This window comes from Bufo bufo, chromosome 6 (assembly GCF_905171765.1).
Source record: "Bufo bufo chromosome 6, aBufBuf1.1, whole genome shotgun sequence".
Classification (NCBI taxonomy): domain Eukaryota; kingdom Metazoa; phylum Chordata; class Amphibia; order Anura; family Bufonidae; genus Bufo; species Bufo bufo.
This window is the reverse complement of record NC_053394.1, coordinates 276,594,588-276,612,181: the sequence shown is the minus strand read 5'-3', so window position 1 is coordinate 276,612,181 and position 17,594 is coordinate 276,594,588. Positions and strand designations below refer to the sequence as shown.

At 44.0% G+C, this 17,594-nt stretch overlaps 1 protein-coding gene across 1 annotated transcript in view; it reads right to left on the bottom strand.

The window, feature by feature from the left end:
- Positions 1-17,594, bottom strand: part of MAP3K3 (mitogen-activated protein kinase kinase kinase 3) — a 45,085-nt gene that overhangs the window by 8,827 nt on the left and 18,664 nt on the right. Inside the window, exons 4-15 of the mRNA XM_040434978.1 lie at positions 12,717-12,816; positions 10,974-11,087; positions 10,210-10,327; positions 9,884-10,017; positions 9,680-9,753; positions 6,667-6,734; positions 6,489-6,581; positions 5,293-5,484; positions 3,891-4,039; positions 3,479-3,610; positions 1,793-1,922; positions 249-426 (exon numbers count right to left, since the gene is read on the bottom strand). Coding sequence (XP_040290912.1) covers positions 249-426; positions 1,793-1,922; positions 3,479-3,610; positions 3,891-4,039; positions 5,293-5,484; positions 6,489-6,581; positions 6,667-6,734; positions 9,680-9,753; positions 9,884-10,017; positions 10,210-10,327; positions 10,974-11,087; positions 12,717-12,816 — 1,482 coding nt within the window. The remainder of the gene's footprint in view (positions 1-248; positions 427-1,792; positions 1,923-3,478; positions 3,611-3,890; positions 4,040-5,292; positions 5,485-6,488; positions 6,582-6,666; positions 6,735-9,679; positions 9,754-9,883; positions 10,018-10,209; positions 10,328-10,973; positions 11,088-12,716; positions 12,817-17,594) is intronic.

Genomic DNA, 17,594 nt, shown 5'->3' with positions numbered 1-17,594 from the left:
CTGGCAGCAGAAGGGTAGGAATATATGATACACTGTTCCTGATCTATTTGTACACATTTCACAGGGTTATAGCTTTATTGACAACAGTGAACATATTTCTACAGCATCTGGCCACCATTTTTTGGATCATGTCCAGCACTTTCATTATTGGGGTACAGTGTAATTTCTTGCAAATAAGTGCCAAATTTGTAAAGCATGTGTGACATTATGTAACCCCTATTCCTTACTGAAGGGTGTGATTGACTTACCAGACATCAGCTTTCCTCCCGTATCCCTCACCGCTGATCACCTCTGGGCTCATCCAGTATGGTGTTCCCGTCACAGAACGGATACCTGTCCCTGACATGCAAATCGTCTGGAGACGCTTACTGGCCCCAAAGTCTCCTAGCTTAACATTCCCTGCAGAGTCCCGGAGGATGTTGGCCCCTGGAAGAAAAACAAAATATATGTATAAGGCTCCATTCACACGTCCGCAAGAATTGCGGACCCATTCATTTCTAAGGGCCGCACAATGTGCTGCCCAGATCCAGAATTGCGGATCCGCACTTCCGGGTTTGCAATTCCGTTCCTGAAAAAAATAGAACATGTCCTATTCTTGTCCGCAATTGCAGACAAGATTAGGCATTTTCTATTAAGTGCCGGCGATGTGCGGTCTGCAAAATGCGGAACGCACATTGCCGGTGTCCGTGTTTTGAGGATGCGCAAAACACAAACGGACGTGTGATTGAGCCTAAGAGGGAAGACAGACAAGTATAAGAGAGGAGAAATTGCAGCCTGTGTCCAGTATGGTGGAATGTATGAAACAGATTCGGTCATGTGATCCTATATAAACTGATGAAGGTGTACATCAGGGCTTCTGGTTGTAGTGATCAGTGGGATTACCAGCAGTAACCCCTCTAAATCAGCAAGTTTTCTATTATCATACTACTGTATAACATGCTGTGGCAGGAAAATACCTTTAGGGGCTGTTGACAATGCGGATATTGCTTCTGTAAAATTGGAAGTGTATTTTGTGGCAGGTTCTGCTGTATTTTTTCTCATTGAACAATATGGACCCACTTGCAGTTCAGTCCCATTAAATGGAGCTAATCTGCATGCGGACAACCGCCGTGGTTTCCAGCGGCATATGTCCGGACACCATGGCAAGATGGGACACGTCGGAATCCACACCAAAATTCCAGCGGCAAAAGACACCATGTGATTGTGTGATTCATACACAATCCACTTGAGTGGGGTGGACTTTTGAACACCACTTAAAAAACCTTACCCTTGTTACCCATAGCTACCAATCACAGAACAGGTTTCATTTTGTAATTTGCTGTAGAAAATTTAAGCTTGCTGTGACCGGTTGCTATAGACAACAAAAACACTCTTTCGCAGACAGTTTTGGATCCTTTTTGTTGTTTTTATGACAGCTTTTTTTTAAAATACTTTGGGGCTTGATGTTACTCTAAAATCTAGCTTAAAATTACTCAAAAGTCTACAAACCAAAACATAGGGGGAGATTTATCAAACCCGATGCAAAGTAAAACATCAGTCAGATTGATCCTTTCATGTTCCAAAGGAGCTCAGAAAAATGAATGGTGGAATCGGATTGGTTGCTATAGGCAAATAAAGTCATTTTTCTTCTGCACCAGTGTTAAATTTCCTGCAAAGTGTTTTTGTTTGTGGCGTTTTTGGTAGCACTATTGTGCCCCAAAAAAGCATGTTTTAAATGCTACAAATTAAAGGGAAGCCACCAAAAACGACTAAAGCTCCTGGAGATAGAGTCAACGCAGCACCAGGATCTTACCCTTTATGTCCCTGTGTACAATCATGTTGCTGTGCAGGTAAGAAACTCCCTCCAGGATTTGCCGGGTGTATCTACGAGTAACATTTTCCGTTAGTGCCCCGTAAGCTTTAAGCTGATCTTTCACTGATCCCTGAGGAGAATAAAACAGACAATAAGTCAGAGGCTTCCATACATAAAGAAGGAATATTATATTAACTAGTCAGGATAAAGGGGTTGTATGAGGTTAGTAAACATGTCTGCTAGAAAGAGTGCCTGTGGTATTGCACTGAACTGCTTAAAGGGACACTTTCATCACATATTAACAGCCCATATGTAACTATCATATGTAGTTTACAAAAAAAATAATAATAGTGGATGGTTTTCTGAATAACTAGATTTTTGTACTTACTGTAAAATCTGTTTCTCTTCTGTTCATTGGAGGGGGGGGGGGGGGGGGGGGGGGACGACAGGCATTGACCATGGGTATAGCTGTTGCCGCTAGGAGGCGGACACTAAGCACACAAAGTGTAAGCTCCTCCCCTTCAGCTATACCCTTCCTGCAGGGCCCAAGCTAAATCAGTTAGTGCAAAAGCAGTAGGAGAAGCCACACTATGTACCAACCCGGAACCACACAGGCCCAAAGAGGCCCGTAAACAAAGAATGGGTGGGAGCGGTGTCCCCCAATGAACGGAAGAGAAACCGATTTTACGGTAAGTACAAAAATCTAGTTTTCTCATCCGTATCATTGGGGGACACAGGCTTGACCATGGGACGTTACAGAGCAGTCCCCAAGGGTGGGCATAACAAAGAACCCTCCTGCCAATCAGAGAACCGCCGTCTGCAAAACTCTACGCCCCAGAGACGCGTCGGCTGTCGGCAAGGTGTGCGTCCTGTAAAACTTGGAAACATTGTGCAAAGACGACCAGGTAGCCACCTTGCATACCTGAAGGTCCGAAGCCCCGTGATGCACTGCCCAAGAGGCCCCCACTGCCCGAGCTGAATGAGCAGTCACCCGGAAGGGAGGGGCCCAGTCATTAACGCGGTGCACTTCCACAATGGCCAAACAAATCCATCGAGAAATGGAAGCCTTCGACGCCGCCAGCCCTCGTCTCGGCCCCTCTGAGATCACGAACAGGGAATTCGTCCGCCGGAAAGATGCCGCCTGCGACAGATAAACGCGAACGGCCCGTACCAAATCCAGAGTGTGGAGCAACTTCTCTCGAGGGTGAGACGGGTCCGGACAAAATGAAGGGAGAATAATCTCCTCATTTCGATGGAATGCCGACACCACCTTCGTAAGGAAGGCCTGAACAGGGCAAAGGACCACCTTATCCTGATGGAGGATCAGGAAAGGCAACAGACATGAAAGAGCTGCGAGTTCCAACACCATACGGATGGAAGTGATTGCCACCAAAAACGCCAGCTTGTAGGACCGGAAGCGAAGCGACACCTGCTGCAAAGGCTCAAACGGTGAAGACTGGTTTAGCTTAGTCACCTATAGGAAGAGTATAGCTGAAGGGGAGGAGCCTACACTTTTTTTGTGCTTAGTGTCCGCCTCCTAGCGGCAACAGCTATACCCATGGTCAAACCTGTGTCCCGCAATGGTACGGATGAGAAATTTAGTTTTGCAACAGCTGGAGGGCTGCAGGTTGAGCATCCCTGATATAGGCGGATGTGCTGGGTCGCCCAGTATACATCTGCACTCACCCCTGGCATATACTCCATGAATATAGTCAGAGTCTTCTCGCCTTTGTCCCGCAAACAACCATAATACTGTACTATCCTTTCATGATGCAGATTCTTCAGCAGCTGTATCTCACACTCCAGGGCACTGACCTCCTGTCGGACCAGAAACAGAGAAAATTAGACATCTGAATTAAAAATAGATTAGAGATTGTTGGTATGTGGCAATAAATTCTGTCAGATATTACGAGTTTTCGGCCCTGATCATACAGAACCGCTTGCTGCAATGTTTGATGCTGTCATGGCCAGGAGTGGATCCTACAGAGCATTAGTATATAAAGGCAAAATGTAATCTAGAACAGCATAAAAAACTGCACTGTGTGAGCAAGTCCTGACACTGCAATTGAGATGAGGTAGAGAAAATGGTTCTAATGACCTTGCTTGTTTCTGGACTGTCTGGATCAAACTGAACCTGCTTAGCTGCCAGCTCCCGTCCTATGTCCACATCATAACACAGATAAACACGACCAAAGGCTCCCTGCCCCAGTAGTTTTCCCCGGCGCCAGTTTATAGGAGCACTGGGAGCTGAAAGAGAAGATACAACAATATAAGAGATACAATAAAGTCAGGAAGCCTTCACAAGTATGCATAGGACACTAACCACGTTAACACAGAGTGGATTTTTCCATCAGTAAAATTCATCATGGAATCCACAGGACAAACTTGCCCTTGGATTTCTGCCATAGATTTGCATGAAAAGGGTTTTCCAACATTTTACTACTGATTACCTATCCTTAGGATAGGTCATCAGTATCTGAACGGCGGGGGTCCAACACCCGGGACCCCTGCCGATCAGCTGTTTGAGAAGGCACCCATGACCGATAAATGTGTCAGCACTGACCTAGGGAAAATTGTGAGAAGGCCGCGGCTCTACAGAGAGCTCATGTGCCTTTTCAAACAGCTGATCAGCAGGAGTCCTGGGTGTCGGACCCCCACCGATTAGATACTGATGACCTATCCTGAGGATCAGATCATCAGTATTAACATCTCCTTTAACAATACCTGCCACGGGTATGAGTGGTTAACCTGCTGTGTAAACTGCTTCAAAAACGGACAGGCTACTTCTTGATGCCGATTTCAAATCTAAGTGTGAAAAAAATCTGCCGCCATATGAACAGCAATGCAGATTCCCATTGGAAACAATAGAGAAGGGACTACAAGCAAATTTCAGAGTGGAACATGTGCCGAAACAGCATGACGTTTTCACCATGTGAACATACCGTTCAGGCTCATTCAGATGATTTACCCGTCCGTGTGCTGTCCAAGTGTTGAAAGGACAGAGCACGGATGGAACACTATTAAAATAAAGTCAATAGTCCAATTTGTAGTCTCGATTTTCTTCACGGATCACTGTTCCCCATTTGTGTGCAATCTGTTTTTCACATATTGCTAGGGAATGCTGGGGGACATTCTTCCTTTTTTTTTTTTTGATTGACATGAACAACAGATGACATACTGACTCCATATGGATGGCAAAAAATAGACAGACCACAATTAAGAGACAATCCTGATTCAACACAGATCAAAAAGTTTTTGGCAGACAAAACATCGACAGGTTTTGTGTCACTTGTCTGAATAGGGCAAATGACTTTTGAATGACTCTTGTAATTGATGTTTACTGGCTTAGGTAATAGAAAAGAGCAGCTGCTCTTCCAATGTTGTCAACAGCTTATTCTAACTGTGAAAACCTGCTGCTGGTGTGGTGACAACCTCTCTGGTTTGTACTGACCCGATTATTCTATCCCATCAGAATATAATCTTAGCTTGCAGTATCTTACATTTAATGGGAACATTTCTTTCCGGTACACCCAGTGTGTTCTCGCTGTCTGCACTGCGCAGTCGGTTGCGGGCTTCCACATACTGCGCAGACAGGCCAAGGTTTTCTCCATTGGTGCTTAAAGAACGACTAGATGGCACAAGGGTGAAAAGATTTCCTTGAGGGCGCCTGATCCGTGGGAATGTTCTTCGTCCTAGGAGCATACAAGTCATTAAGTGTACAGATTAGGGCTTGTTCACATCACCGTTATGGATTCAGTCACTGTTTTCTATTATAACGGAAAATAACGGAATCCATAAGGCGGAAGTTAAAATTGAAACCTTTAAGAGGCATTCCGTTTTGATCCTTCATAATACAAGTCTAGGGGCAGCATAACGGATCCGTCCTGGTTTCCAATATGCAGGAGTCTAGTCCCGCATAACAGAAACCTGGACGGATCAGTTATGCTGCCCATAGACTTGTATTATGACGGAGGTAAAAACGGAAGCCTTTAAAAAGGCATTCTGTTTTGCTTTCCGTCATAATTGAAGTCTATGGGGATCATAACGGATCCGTGTGGTTTCAGTTATGCAGAACGGAAAAAAAAATCATGTCGACAGGACTTTGTTTTCCGTCTTGCATAACGGGAACCAGACGGATCGGTTATGATTCCTATAGACTTCTATTATGACGGATCAAAACGGAAAGCCTCTTATAACAGAAAAACAAAAACGGAATCCTTAACGGTGATGTGAACCCGCCCTTGCCTATTTAAATACAAACATGTTTGTGGGCAACACCCAGCGGTTTCTTTTGTCTATTTGGCTGGCATTACAGTTCCCAGAAGGGCTTACACTCAGCTTCACCAGACTCCTGAATGCCAAAATTTCCATGCACAATACAGGCAGACTGTTAGATCATGTGACCATAAGGCCAGACACAGGCGAGCGAGTCTAATGCGAGGAACTCACTGCATGTAGTAGAGTTCCTGTTCTGACCTCTGCTCCTCTGACAGGATCGCACAGCATTATAATGATTTATAATGCTGTGTGTCTCTGTGAGACCTAGAATCTATTGAATCACACGGACATAATGCTTTCAGTGCAATTTAGTAGATTCCAGGAACACATACTACCACACGCAGCAAGTTTCTTGCATTAAACTTGTCGTCTGTGTCTGGCCTAAGAAAATAAACTCTCAGCCAATGACAACACTTACCATCACTATAGTCTTTATGGTGAATAGATACGTGATATCTTCGAGGGTATGTCCCACCTTTCCCTGCTTTGTCACAGAACTGATTCTCCCGATCTGCAATGGAATAGTGAGGAAAAAGAAAACTGTAGACCTCTTCAACAGTAACACTGGAGATGAAATATAAGACGTATCCTAGCACCTGAGAAATCCTGCCTGTTGTCGGGATTACTCTGAGCTCTTGACATTCGGGACTTCCTGAATGAAGGGCTGAAGAGAGACAAAAGGTGGAGACGGCTCAAAAGCAGCAAAGACACCAGCAGTTATCAGATCCTGAATACTTCCTGCAGAACTTTCATTTGGGAAACCCTATACCATTTATCATACCTATCACCTGGACTAATCCATTAGGGGAGGGAACCAATGGCTGCTAGGAACCATAAGGCTACATTCACACGAATGTATTTTGTTTCCGTGTCCGTTCCGTCTTTTTTGCGTACTAGATGAGAACCCACTCATTTTAATGGGTCCGCAAAAAATGCGGACAGAATATCGTGTGCTATCCGCATCCGTATGTCCGTTCTGTAGCCCCGCAAAAAAAAATAGAACATGTCCTATTCTAGTCCGTTTTGCGGACAAGGATAGGCATTGTTACAATAGATCCACAAAAGAAAAAAAAATAAACGGATGCCATACAGACGTCATCCTTTTTTTTGCGGATCCGCAATTTGCGGAGCGCAAAACACATACGGTCGTGTGACTGTAGCCTTAATGTCAAATATACAGGACACAAAGGATAGGAACCATTCTAGAGGTTATCTGGTTTTGAAAATGATGGCATATCGTTAGGACAGGCCATTAAATGGCAGAATTGTACCTATAAAACTGGCTGACCTGTTACATCTGCGCTTGGCAGCTGAAGACATCTGTGTTGGCCCCATGTTCATATGTGCCCGCATTGCTGAGAAAAATGAAGTTTTGACATATGCAAATTAGCCTCTAGGAGCAACGGGGGCGTTGCTGTTACACCTAGAGGCTCTGCCCACTCTGCAACTGCTGTGCTCTCTGCACTTTAATTGCCATTAGGAGAAGTCAGGCGTGATGACGATTACACTGCTTGCCCCTAACAATCAAAGTGCAGAGGGCGCAGTTGCAGAGAGAGCAGAGCCTCTAGAGCTGTTTTCACACCTCAACTTCTGAATATTTCTAGATTATCAGGTCCAGAGATTTTCCAAAGTTGGCCTTTCACACATGTAGCTATCAGCCTGGAGATGATGTTATTTATTTGAAAGCACCGTTAATTCTATGACGCTGTACATCAAGAGGGGGTTACAAATGCATAATATAAAATACAATAAACAAAGAACTATTAACAGACTGGTAGAGAGGGGGAGAGGACCCTGCCCACAAGAGCTTACAATCTACAAGGGAAGGTGGAAGAACACAATAGGTGGGGGTAAAGGCTGCCCATCGGGCTGTGTGGTGGCAGCATGCTTTTTGCAGGTGGTAGGCTTTCCTGTAAAGGTGGGTTTTCAGGTTACTTTTGAATGTTTGGATTTTGGGGGCAGCGTCTGATGTGCTGGGGTAGTGAGTTCAAGAGTACGGGAGATGCACGTGAGAAATCTTGTAGTCGCTTGTGTGAAGAATAGATCAGACAAGTAGGTCCAGTGAGGATCAGAGATTACGTGTAGGGATGTATCAAGAAAGATCAGAGCTATAAGGAGGGGACAGGTTCAGGACGGCCTTATGTGTAGTTTTTGGTATTTTAAATGGAATTCATCGGCCAATGTGAAGCCAGTGAAGATATTGGCAGAGGGGGAGGCAGAGGAGAAAAGAGGGGAGAGGTGGATTAAACGGGGTGGGATGAGAGGTGGGAGGACAGTACGAGATGGACGTGTTGTTCTAGGAGTTTTGATGCAAATGGGAGTAGAGAGATGGGGCAATAGCTGGATAAAGAGGATGGGTCCAGGGAGGGCTTCTTGAGAATGGATGTGATGGTTGTAGGTTTAAAAGAGGAAGGGAAGACACCAGTGGTTAACGATAGGTTGAAGAGGTGTGTTAGGGAAGGGATAACTATAGTGGTGAGGTTGGGGATGAGGTGGGATGGGATTGGGTCAAGGTCACCAGGGGTGAGATGTTATTTGGAGATTAAGGTGGAAAGGTTTTCTTTTGTGACAGTGGTAGACTGGGTTAAGTAGGAAGAGCACTGGACAGCTGTGTAGGGAGGGAAATGGGGGCAGTTTAAAGCTTTCACGGATTTTGTCGATGTTATCTTTGAAATATGATGCAAAGTCTTATGTTCCATGTCAGGGGCGTTCTCACTACGGAGGAAATGTTCTAGGCGGCTAGACAAGGGTGGAACTTTAGGCATGGCCCACTGTGATTTTGTAGAACAATTACTGCTGTTTTCACACAGGCGCTCACTCGGACAAAACCCGGATTTAGTACTAGGGGTCTGAAGAGACAAAGGGGGTCATTTATTAAGACCGACGTTTTAGACGCCAGTGTTAATAACCCCTATAGCCTGCGGTGGAGGCGCGGGCCTCTACATAACTTCAGCGAATCCAGCCCCAGTCTAAATGTAAGCCAGCTTTCTTAAACAGACCTAGAAAATGGCGAATGAGACGGGCCTACCGACCTGTCCCCTTCCCCACCACACCTACTTTTTTTTTATACCTGACATGAGCCGGGAAAAAGTCGCAGATTGCCTCAAAAATAATGTTTGTGCCAAAATCTGCACCAGAAATAAGCCTAATATAGGAGTATTTCTGCATAGTAAGTGACCCCTAAAGTCTGGGTAAAGTCCAGGACAGATATTGCGAATATTTGCATTGACAAATACAACCACTCCAGTTAAACTCCAGAAAATTTCTGGCTTCCACTGTGTGTGAATGGGGCTCTGGTGTAACGGCAACGCCCCTATTGTTCCTAGACGCTCATTTGCATACATGAAAGCTTCATTTTTCTCAGCAATCCGTGGACATATGAACATGGGACCAACACAGATGCCTTCAGCTGCGAAGCGCACATGTAACAGGTTAGCCAGTTTCATAGGTACAAATCTGCTGACATGCCCTTTAATATTAGATCGGTGGGGTCCAACTTTAGTTGTTTGAAGAGGCTGTGGAGCTCCAGCCATGTGCCCTGCATTATACTACATTATCCCCTTACTATATGTGCACATATCCCTGTATACATATATATGGCATGTATACCTGCCCTCGGATTGGTCCAGAGATTGACAACTACCAGATATCGAATTCTCTGTACTGCTCAGTGGGTCCAGCATCTAGATCAGAAAAAATAGTTATTGGCTTTGGAAATACTGGATATAAACAAACTTCTATAGATATTCCTATGACTATTAACAATTGTGGAAAATTCCTAGATATGTCCCTCCAAGTCAGGCTCAGACTTACACACTGATCATTGGTTTCCGGGATGAACTCGCCCTCGCTGTTGATGCTGGTATAGGAACCCTGTCGGGCAATCCGCTGCTGCCTCTCGGGGACATAGCCAGGCGGTGGAGAGCTGCGTCCGGCATTCTGTGAACCTGCAAGCAGAGGACTTAAAGATAAGTTTCTATTTTTAAAAAAAAAGTCCATTATGTTGGGTTGTGAGGTTTGTGGCGTAACTGAAACTGACTGGATATGTGAGCAGAATATAGGTTTTCTTGTGATTTGCTTTAGTGGATATCTTGCAAGGATCATGGGGAAGGACAAATAAATCCCTGGTGGTTACTCACTGACAGACAGATGTCGGCTCCGGGTCTCTGCAGAATGATATGCTGTAGTAACATCACCCAAAGACTGGGAGGCCTTAATCCGCACTTGCTTTTGGACCCCAGAGTGGGGCGAGGAGGTCTATGGAAAAGAATTCAGTATGAAAAGGAGCACTAACAATACAGTACTGGTAATATTCATCCAAGTACTGGGGAGGATAGACTGATGCATGGGTATCTGACTAGGGCATGTCATTAGAGCAAAATGTCCATCAGCTACTTCTCCAGCCGCAGCTAGACCACAAACAGTTTCCAGAGTGGATGGGAATGCTTGCACCAATCTAAGAGTCCATGATTAGACTCATTTGAATGAACGCGGAGTTACAGAAACCAAAAGACAATTCTCTATTGATGCCAGGACCCCACCACTGGTTCCCCCGCTCCTGATGCTAGTTTTGCTGCAGTATACAAGCAAAGTAAGGCAGCAGTCTCCAAACGGCAGGCTGGCAGAGACTGCTGGGAGTTGTAGTTTTGCAACAGCTGAAGAGACACAGGTTGGAGATTAATGCCATGGAGGCAGACACCTGTACCAAAGAACATTGCTTTACATAGAAGCAGCAAGTGACACTGCCACCCTGCAAAGCAGGAACCTGTACTAACGGTGCAGCATAAGGTGGAAACCTTGGTGTCACCTTAGATGTGACATATGACCCTTCAACCATTATTTGGTGGAGTGATCCAAGTGAGGCTTGCAAGGACAACACATTAAATATATAATAACGTCATACATGGTTCCTATCATGGGAGAGGAGCAGAATCCGCAGACTTTTCATACTTGAACTTCGATCTAAAAGATCAACGGCCTTGTCAAGATCATCCTGACTTCGGAGTGGTATAGACAGCTGCAAACAAGAGGAAGGGATGTCAAACAGGAGCCAGCAACCTTAAAGGGGTTGTCCCACGAAAAATATTCTACATTTCTGAAACCAGCACCTGGATCTAAATACTTTTGTAGTTGCAAGGGATTAAAAATGTAAAAATGTAGTTCATCGAATAAAATGCATCTGAATAGAAATATATATGAATTGCTAGCAGTCTGCAGTAAGGGTACAGAGGGGTGGTAACAAGTTGGGGGGGGGTACCTGCACAGATTCACTCTATCCAATCAATGCTGCATTTTTCAGACAGTGCAGGTACACACCAACTTGTTACCTCCCCTCTGTACCCTTACTGCAGACTGCTAGTAATTCATTCATAACTTCTAGTAGAAATAATAAAGGAATGACACATCACAGAGCCATAATAATAGATGATCCAGAACTGTTATTACATGGGGAATGCATTTAGATATTAAAACAGGCATGTCAGGAGGGGTGAACGGTCCTCTTTAAAGAGCCTTCCACTTGGCCCGATGCAAAATAAATGGGGGTCCAACTATCATTATTATAATTTTTCGTCCGCCCCCCATTCAATTTGCATAATGCTGGCAGCACATCCCTGTTTACATAGGACAACGTGCTGCCAATAAACGATTACATACACATACTGCTTTAAAGGGAACCTGTCGCCAGGATTTTGTGCATAGAGCTGAGCACATGGGCTGCTAGATGGCCGCTAGCACATCTGCAATACCCCGTCCCCACAGCTCTCTGCGCTTTTATTGTGTTAAAAAACCGTTTTGATCAATATGCAAATAAACCTGATATGTGTCCAGCTCTATGCACTAAATCCTGGTGACAGGTTTCCTTTAATGCTTTGTCTGGCTACCCAGCCGCCTACTAACCAAACCCTCCTCCTCCAAAATAAAAATGCCTGAAGAGAGAAAGGAGGCATAATGTAAAGCTCTGCCTTTTAGTGGCAATGAATAGAAACATATCCAGATGTCTGCACTGGTATCATGAATAAAAACCAGCATAGACCAAAATGTTTAAGCAGCTTCCCATAAACAATCAGCTTTTGTCTTCTACATCTTAATCTGCACTGGAAAACTTCAAGTCAGTACGACCCTACAGTTCTGCTTAAAGAGGACCTTTCACCCCTCCTGACTTGCCTGTTTTAATAGCTACATGCATTCCTCATGTAATAATTCTGGAACATCTTATGGCTCTATGTTGTGCCATTCCTTCAATATTTCTACTAGAAGTTATGAATGAATTGCTAGCAGTCTGCAGTAAGGGTACAGAGGGGTGGTAACCAGTTGGGGGTGTACTCACTGCACAGACTCACTCTATCCAATCAGTGCTGCCATTGTCAGACTGTGCAGGTACACACCCCCAACTGGTTACCACCCCTCTGTACCCTTACTGCAGACTGCTAGCAATTCATTCATAACTTCTAGTAGAAATATTGAAGGAATGGCACATCACAGAGCCATAATAATAGATGATCCAGAATTGTTATTACATGGGGAATGCATGAAGATATTAAAACAGGCATGTCAGGAGAGGTGAGAGGTCCTCTTTAATCTGTAGTGGATTATGAGATGGCAGATAAATGAATGTTACACTACTTATATTTCAGGCCAACCTTACCTCATTGTTCATGTAATGCAGGTCCATCTGCTGTCCAAAGGCTACCTTCACTTTCTGCTCCACATCTTCAATCTTTACAGGCCGAGGGAACTGCAGGATCCTGTGTGATAGAGACGCATCAGTATATGCACTGACTGGTCAGAATGAATGGACACATTACTAGAAGTTATATGTTCTTATCATTATGTGTTTTCAGGGCCTATTCATTTCTTAATATACATTTATAATGGTCGCAGCTCAGATATTCCCTTTTCAAATACCAAGTCTTGTTGGGAAGTTGGATCTTGACTCAGACAGCCACTTACAATAGGTGGAACTGGCGACATGACTCTCTTCCTTGAGAGATACCTCTTTGCATATTGTGTAGTGCTCTAAACCAGCTGCATAGAGAACATACAGGCTGCTGCAAACACTAGGGGGAGCCGTAGGAACTTACTAAATGAAGTTTTATCATCGAGATCAATGCCTTAATCATTTGAAGCAAGCTTCTGAACTCCCCCTAGCCAGAATTTTAGCAACTGCTCCTAAAGGGGTTCCTGCATGAAAATTATTTATCACCTATCCTAGGATAGATGATAAATATCGGACCTTGAATGGGGGTCCCCTGAGATCCCAAGAATGAGTGCTTTCAGGAATTCCCTCTTTCTAAAGAATGGTAATGTGCATGTTGGTCTACCACTCCACTCACTTGTATGGGACTGACAGAACACTGGGATATCCTGAAATTATGATCCTTTTGGCAGTGGCGTATTTAACATGGAGGCAGACCATGTGGCTGCTATGGTGCACAGGGGGGACGGATGAAGGGAGTCTGGGGCTCTACTCTTTCCTTTGTTTCCAACTTAAATCCATGGCCACTAAGGGGAGATTATTATTATTATTATTATTTTTTACAGCTTCCGTTAATTTCAGTAGTAACTGTATATACTCCTATGCACTGAGCTCCCTCTAGTGGTGGCTGCAGGAAGTAAGTTTTATTATGTACTATATTAAGGGAAGCAGGAGGCACATCGCTGTGCTGGTGGTGGTGGTGATGGGGGTGGGGGGTATTTACATTGTATTTAGGCCAGCTGTCTGGTGTAAACACATTGAGAGGTATGGTGTTCAAAATAAGCATCAGTTATGAAGCACCTGGTCCACCTTTTTAGACACAGAAGTCAGATGAAGTGGATGTGACGGAGCATTTTTTTTTATCAAAATTTTTTCCCCCACTAAAAAGGTTGTACATGTATCAGTAATCTCATGGTAATGGGGGGATATGATGCTTTGTTATTGGGTCCAATAACATCTGTGTACCACTGTGCCTGTGGACTGAAGTGAATGACCAATCACAGTTCCTGACTATAATAAACGTAACAAGTCATTTTGCTGTACACTGAATGCTAAATATACATTTTGTGCACATGTTCGCAAATGAGTGTAGCACCACAAACTGCCTGCAGGTGTCACTATGACCACTGCTCATTTAATCTCACTTGGTTGGATAATATAATCACATGAAGATTAGGATTATAATTTCAGAAACCAAAAAGTAGTATCCAGTGACAGCAAATTACTGAATTTAACACCAAATATAAAAAATAAAATAAGAATTCTACTAATGAGGGGCATGCACCCAGCTGTCCACAGATGGATATCTGACTTGGCTATTTTTCATTGTCATGTCCCACGCCTTGTTAAAAAGTCAGACTTTGACTCGTAGGGAGTCACTTTCACAAGGTGGCACTCCCGAGACGGTTTAATTTCCTGGGAGATCCTCTTTGCATATAAAAAAATAAAAATAAAAAATTAACGACAATGTTGGATTTTTATAACACCAATTGCCTTATACTCGTCTTAAAGGGAACCTGTCATGTTGAACATAGTGTCTGAGCTGTAGGCAGCACTATATATATATATATATATATATATATATATATATATATATATATATATTCAGCAGGAGGAGCTGAGCAGACATATATAGTTTTATAAGAAAAGATAACACCTGTAATTCATGCAGGGGTTCTCCAGGCTGTTACTATTCATGACCTATCCTTAGGAAAGGTCATCAGTAGGGATGAGCAAATCGACTTCGGATGAAACATCAGAAGTCGATTCGCATAATACTTTGTTTCCCCTAGTCATCAGTATCAGATCGGCGGGGGTGCCATCTCCCGCCTCTCTTCTTGTTCACTGCTTGCCACAGACAGTGCACACTGCTCGTGCCGTCTCCTCATACAGCTGATCGGCAGGGGTGTCAAGTGTCGCACCCCGCTGTTCTGATATTGATGACCTATCCTGAGGATAGGTTATCAGTACTAAAAGACTGGACAACCCCTTTAAATTCCTGCTGATTCTGGGCTTTGAAATCAGTGATTGATGGCCTTCCTTCTATGATTGTGTATACAGAGATAGCTGTCAATCACTGATAGCTCCGCCTCATTGACTTCAAAGTCCAGAATCAGCAGAAATTTTAATGCATGAATTACAGGTTTTACTGAATCTTTTCCTAGAAAACTACCGTATATATCAATCTGCTCAGCTCCTCTTGCTCCATAATATGCTGCCCTTAGCTTACGTCGCATTTTAATGGTGACAGGTTTCCTTTAAGGCTGTATTACATACGCCTGATGTGGCAGACGATTTTTGGGAAACGTTCCCTCCCGGCAATCGCCTGCTCACTAGCGGAGGAGACCCCTGCTATTGCGTGCAGCGATCTCCTCCACAGCATGGGGAGAAGTGATCGCTATGCCATTGCTCGTCCCCATGCTGTATAGTTGTTTGCTGACGGCATGTCGTCATTACACACCCCGATCTGCTGCCTGCAAACGATAATTTTTTTACATGTCAAAAGATTTGAATTGCCCGATGAACGAGCGTTTGCTTGTTCATCGGCGTCAGCATTACTCTGCAAGATGATGGCTAGCAAGCGTTCATACGAATGCTTGTTAGCGATTATCTGCCGAAAAATCGTCAGGTGTAATACAGGCTTTAACATCACCCAGTACAAACCTTATTACTCCAGTTTATCATATACCCACACTGCAGCTTGCACTGACATTCTCCTACAATAGGCACCATGTTTCTAGGATGCCTGCAAAAACTCATTTGCATACAATGCCAGTGGGACCAGGCAGGAAATTCCAGACAGGAGACACAGATACAATGGTATAGAATTACACTACTGCTGCTGAGATATGATCTATAGAGACCAGTTGCATCCAACAGGTACCATGCAGCCTTAAAGGGAACCTGTCACCGGGATTTTGGGTATAGAGCTGAGGACATGGGTTGCTAGATGGCCGCTAGCACATCTGCAATACCCAGTCCCCATAGCTCTGTGTGCTTTTATTGTGTAAAAAAACCCTGATTTGATACATATGCAAATTAACCTGAGATGAGTCCTGTCCCTGACCCATCTCACATACAGGTCTCATCTCAGGTTAATTTCCATATGTATCAAATCGGTTTTTTTTACACAATAAAAGCACACAGAGCTATGGGGACGGGGTATTGCGGATGTGCTAGCGGCCATCTAGCAACCCATGTCCTCAGCTCTATACCCAAAATCCCAGTGACATCAGAAAATGACCTATTGTTTAAGTCATGTTTTTATGCAACATATTTTTACAGAATTTTTGATTCTGTTATTTTTAGTTTATTTTCCAGGTCAATATCTGTATTTAAATAAAATCCTGCAGTTTTTGCAGTGGCCACCAAGTCTTATTATTGGCGCCACTTCTTAATCTGTACAGATCACTGCAGTTACCTACTTATCTGTACTCAGAGATGATATAATTACAGGCAGGATTATAATGACCGATAAAACAGGATCCACCATTCACAATAGGCGATTGTCACGGCTTATCTATTCTTTCCTTGTACAATGACCTCTGCACAGGTCACAGAGTATGTCGGTCATTTTCCTGAACATGATTATGGGGTCGGCCATCTTGCCTGAGTTGTTTTTAACAGCATTTAGAAAGCATTAAAGGGTTTTTCCAAGATTTTAATATTGAAGACCAATCCTCAGGTTAAGTCATCAGTATCAGATCGGCGGGAGTCCGACACCCAGCACCCCCGATCAGCTGGTTGAAGAGAAGGCCAAGCTCCGTGTGAGCGCAGCCTTCTCTTCATTGTTTACCTGCTTGCTGTCGACATTGCAGCGGTGAGCAGGTGTAATTACAAGAAGCCGTCCCATTTACTTCTATATGACGGCTCCTTCCTATTCAAGTGTACGCTACAGAGCCGTCCCATAGAAGTGAATGCTCCAGCTTCTTGTAATAACACCATCGACGGCGAGCAGGTAAACAATGAAGGGGAGGCTGCGCTCACACGGAGAGTGGCCTTCTCTTCAACCAACTGATCGGCGGGGGTGTTGGACTCCCGCCGATCTGATTTTGATGACCTATCCTGAGGATAGGTCATCAATATTAAAATCCCAGAAAGCACCTTTAATGCTTTCTAAATGCTGTTAAGAACAACTCAGGCAAGATGGCCGCCCCCATAATCATGTTTAGGAAATGTAATAAATACATCTGCAATCAAAAAAATAAAGAGAGATTAGCAAAAAAGGATATGTGCTACTATCTGGTTTTAACCAGCAGAAAAAAATAAATTGGGTGACACGTTTCCTTTAAGCGCCATACATAAAGGCGGAATGCAGCTGATTGGTCATCCAAAGGACAGTTAGAACCAGACAGCATATGGTTAATTATCGAGTAGCTTTGGAAGTTCTCAGACCTGAAGATATGTGGTGATTAGGGGCATAAGGACTACACTAGCTCTCCACAACCTGCCAGGGGGCAGTAGCTGGCATTCTCTTGCACAGTAAAGGGAAAGATCAAAATTAGGGCATCTCTTCATGCTCTTGCACAACTTTCTGTGATAAGCATA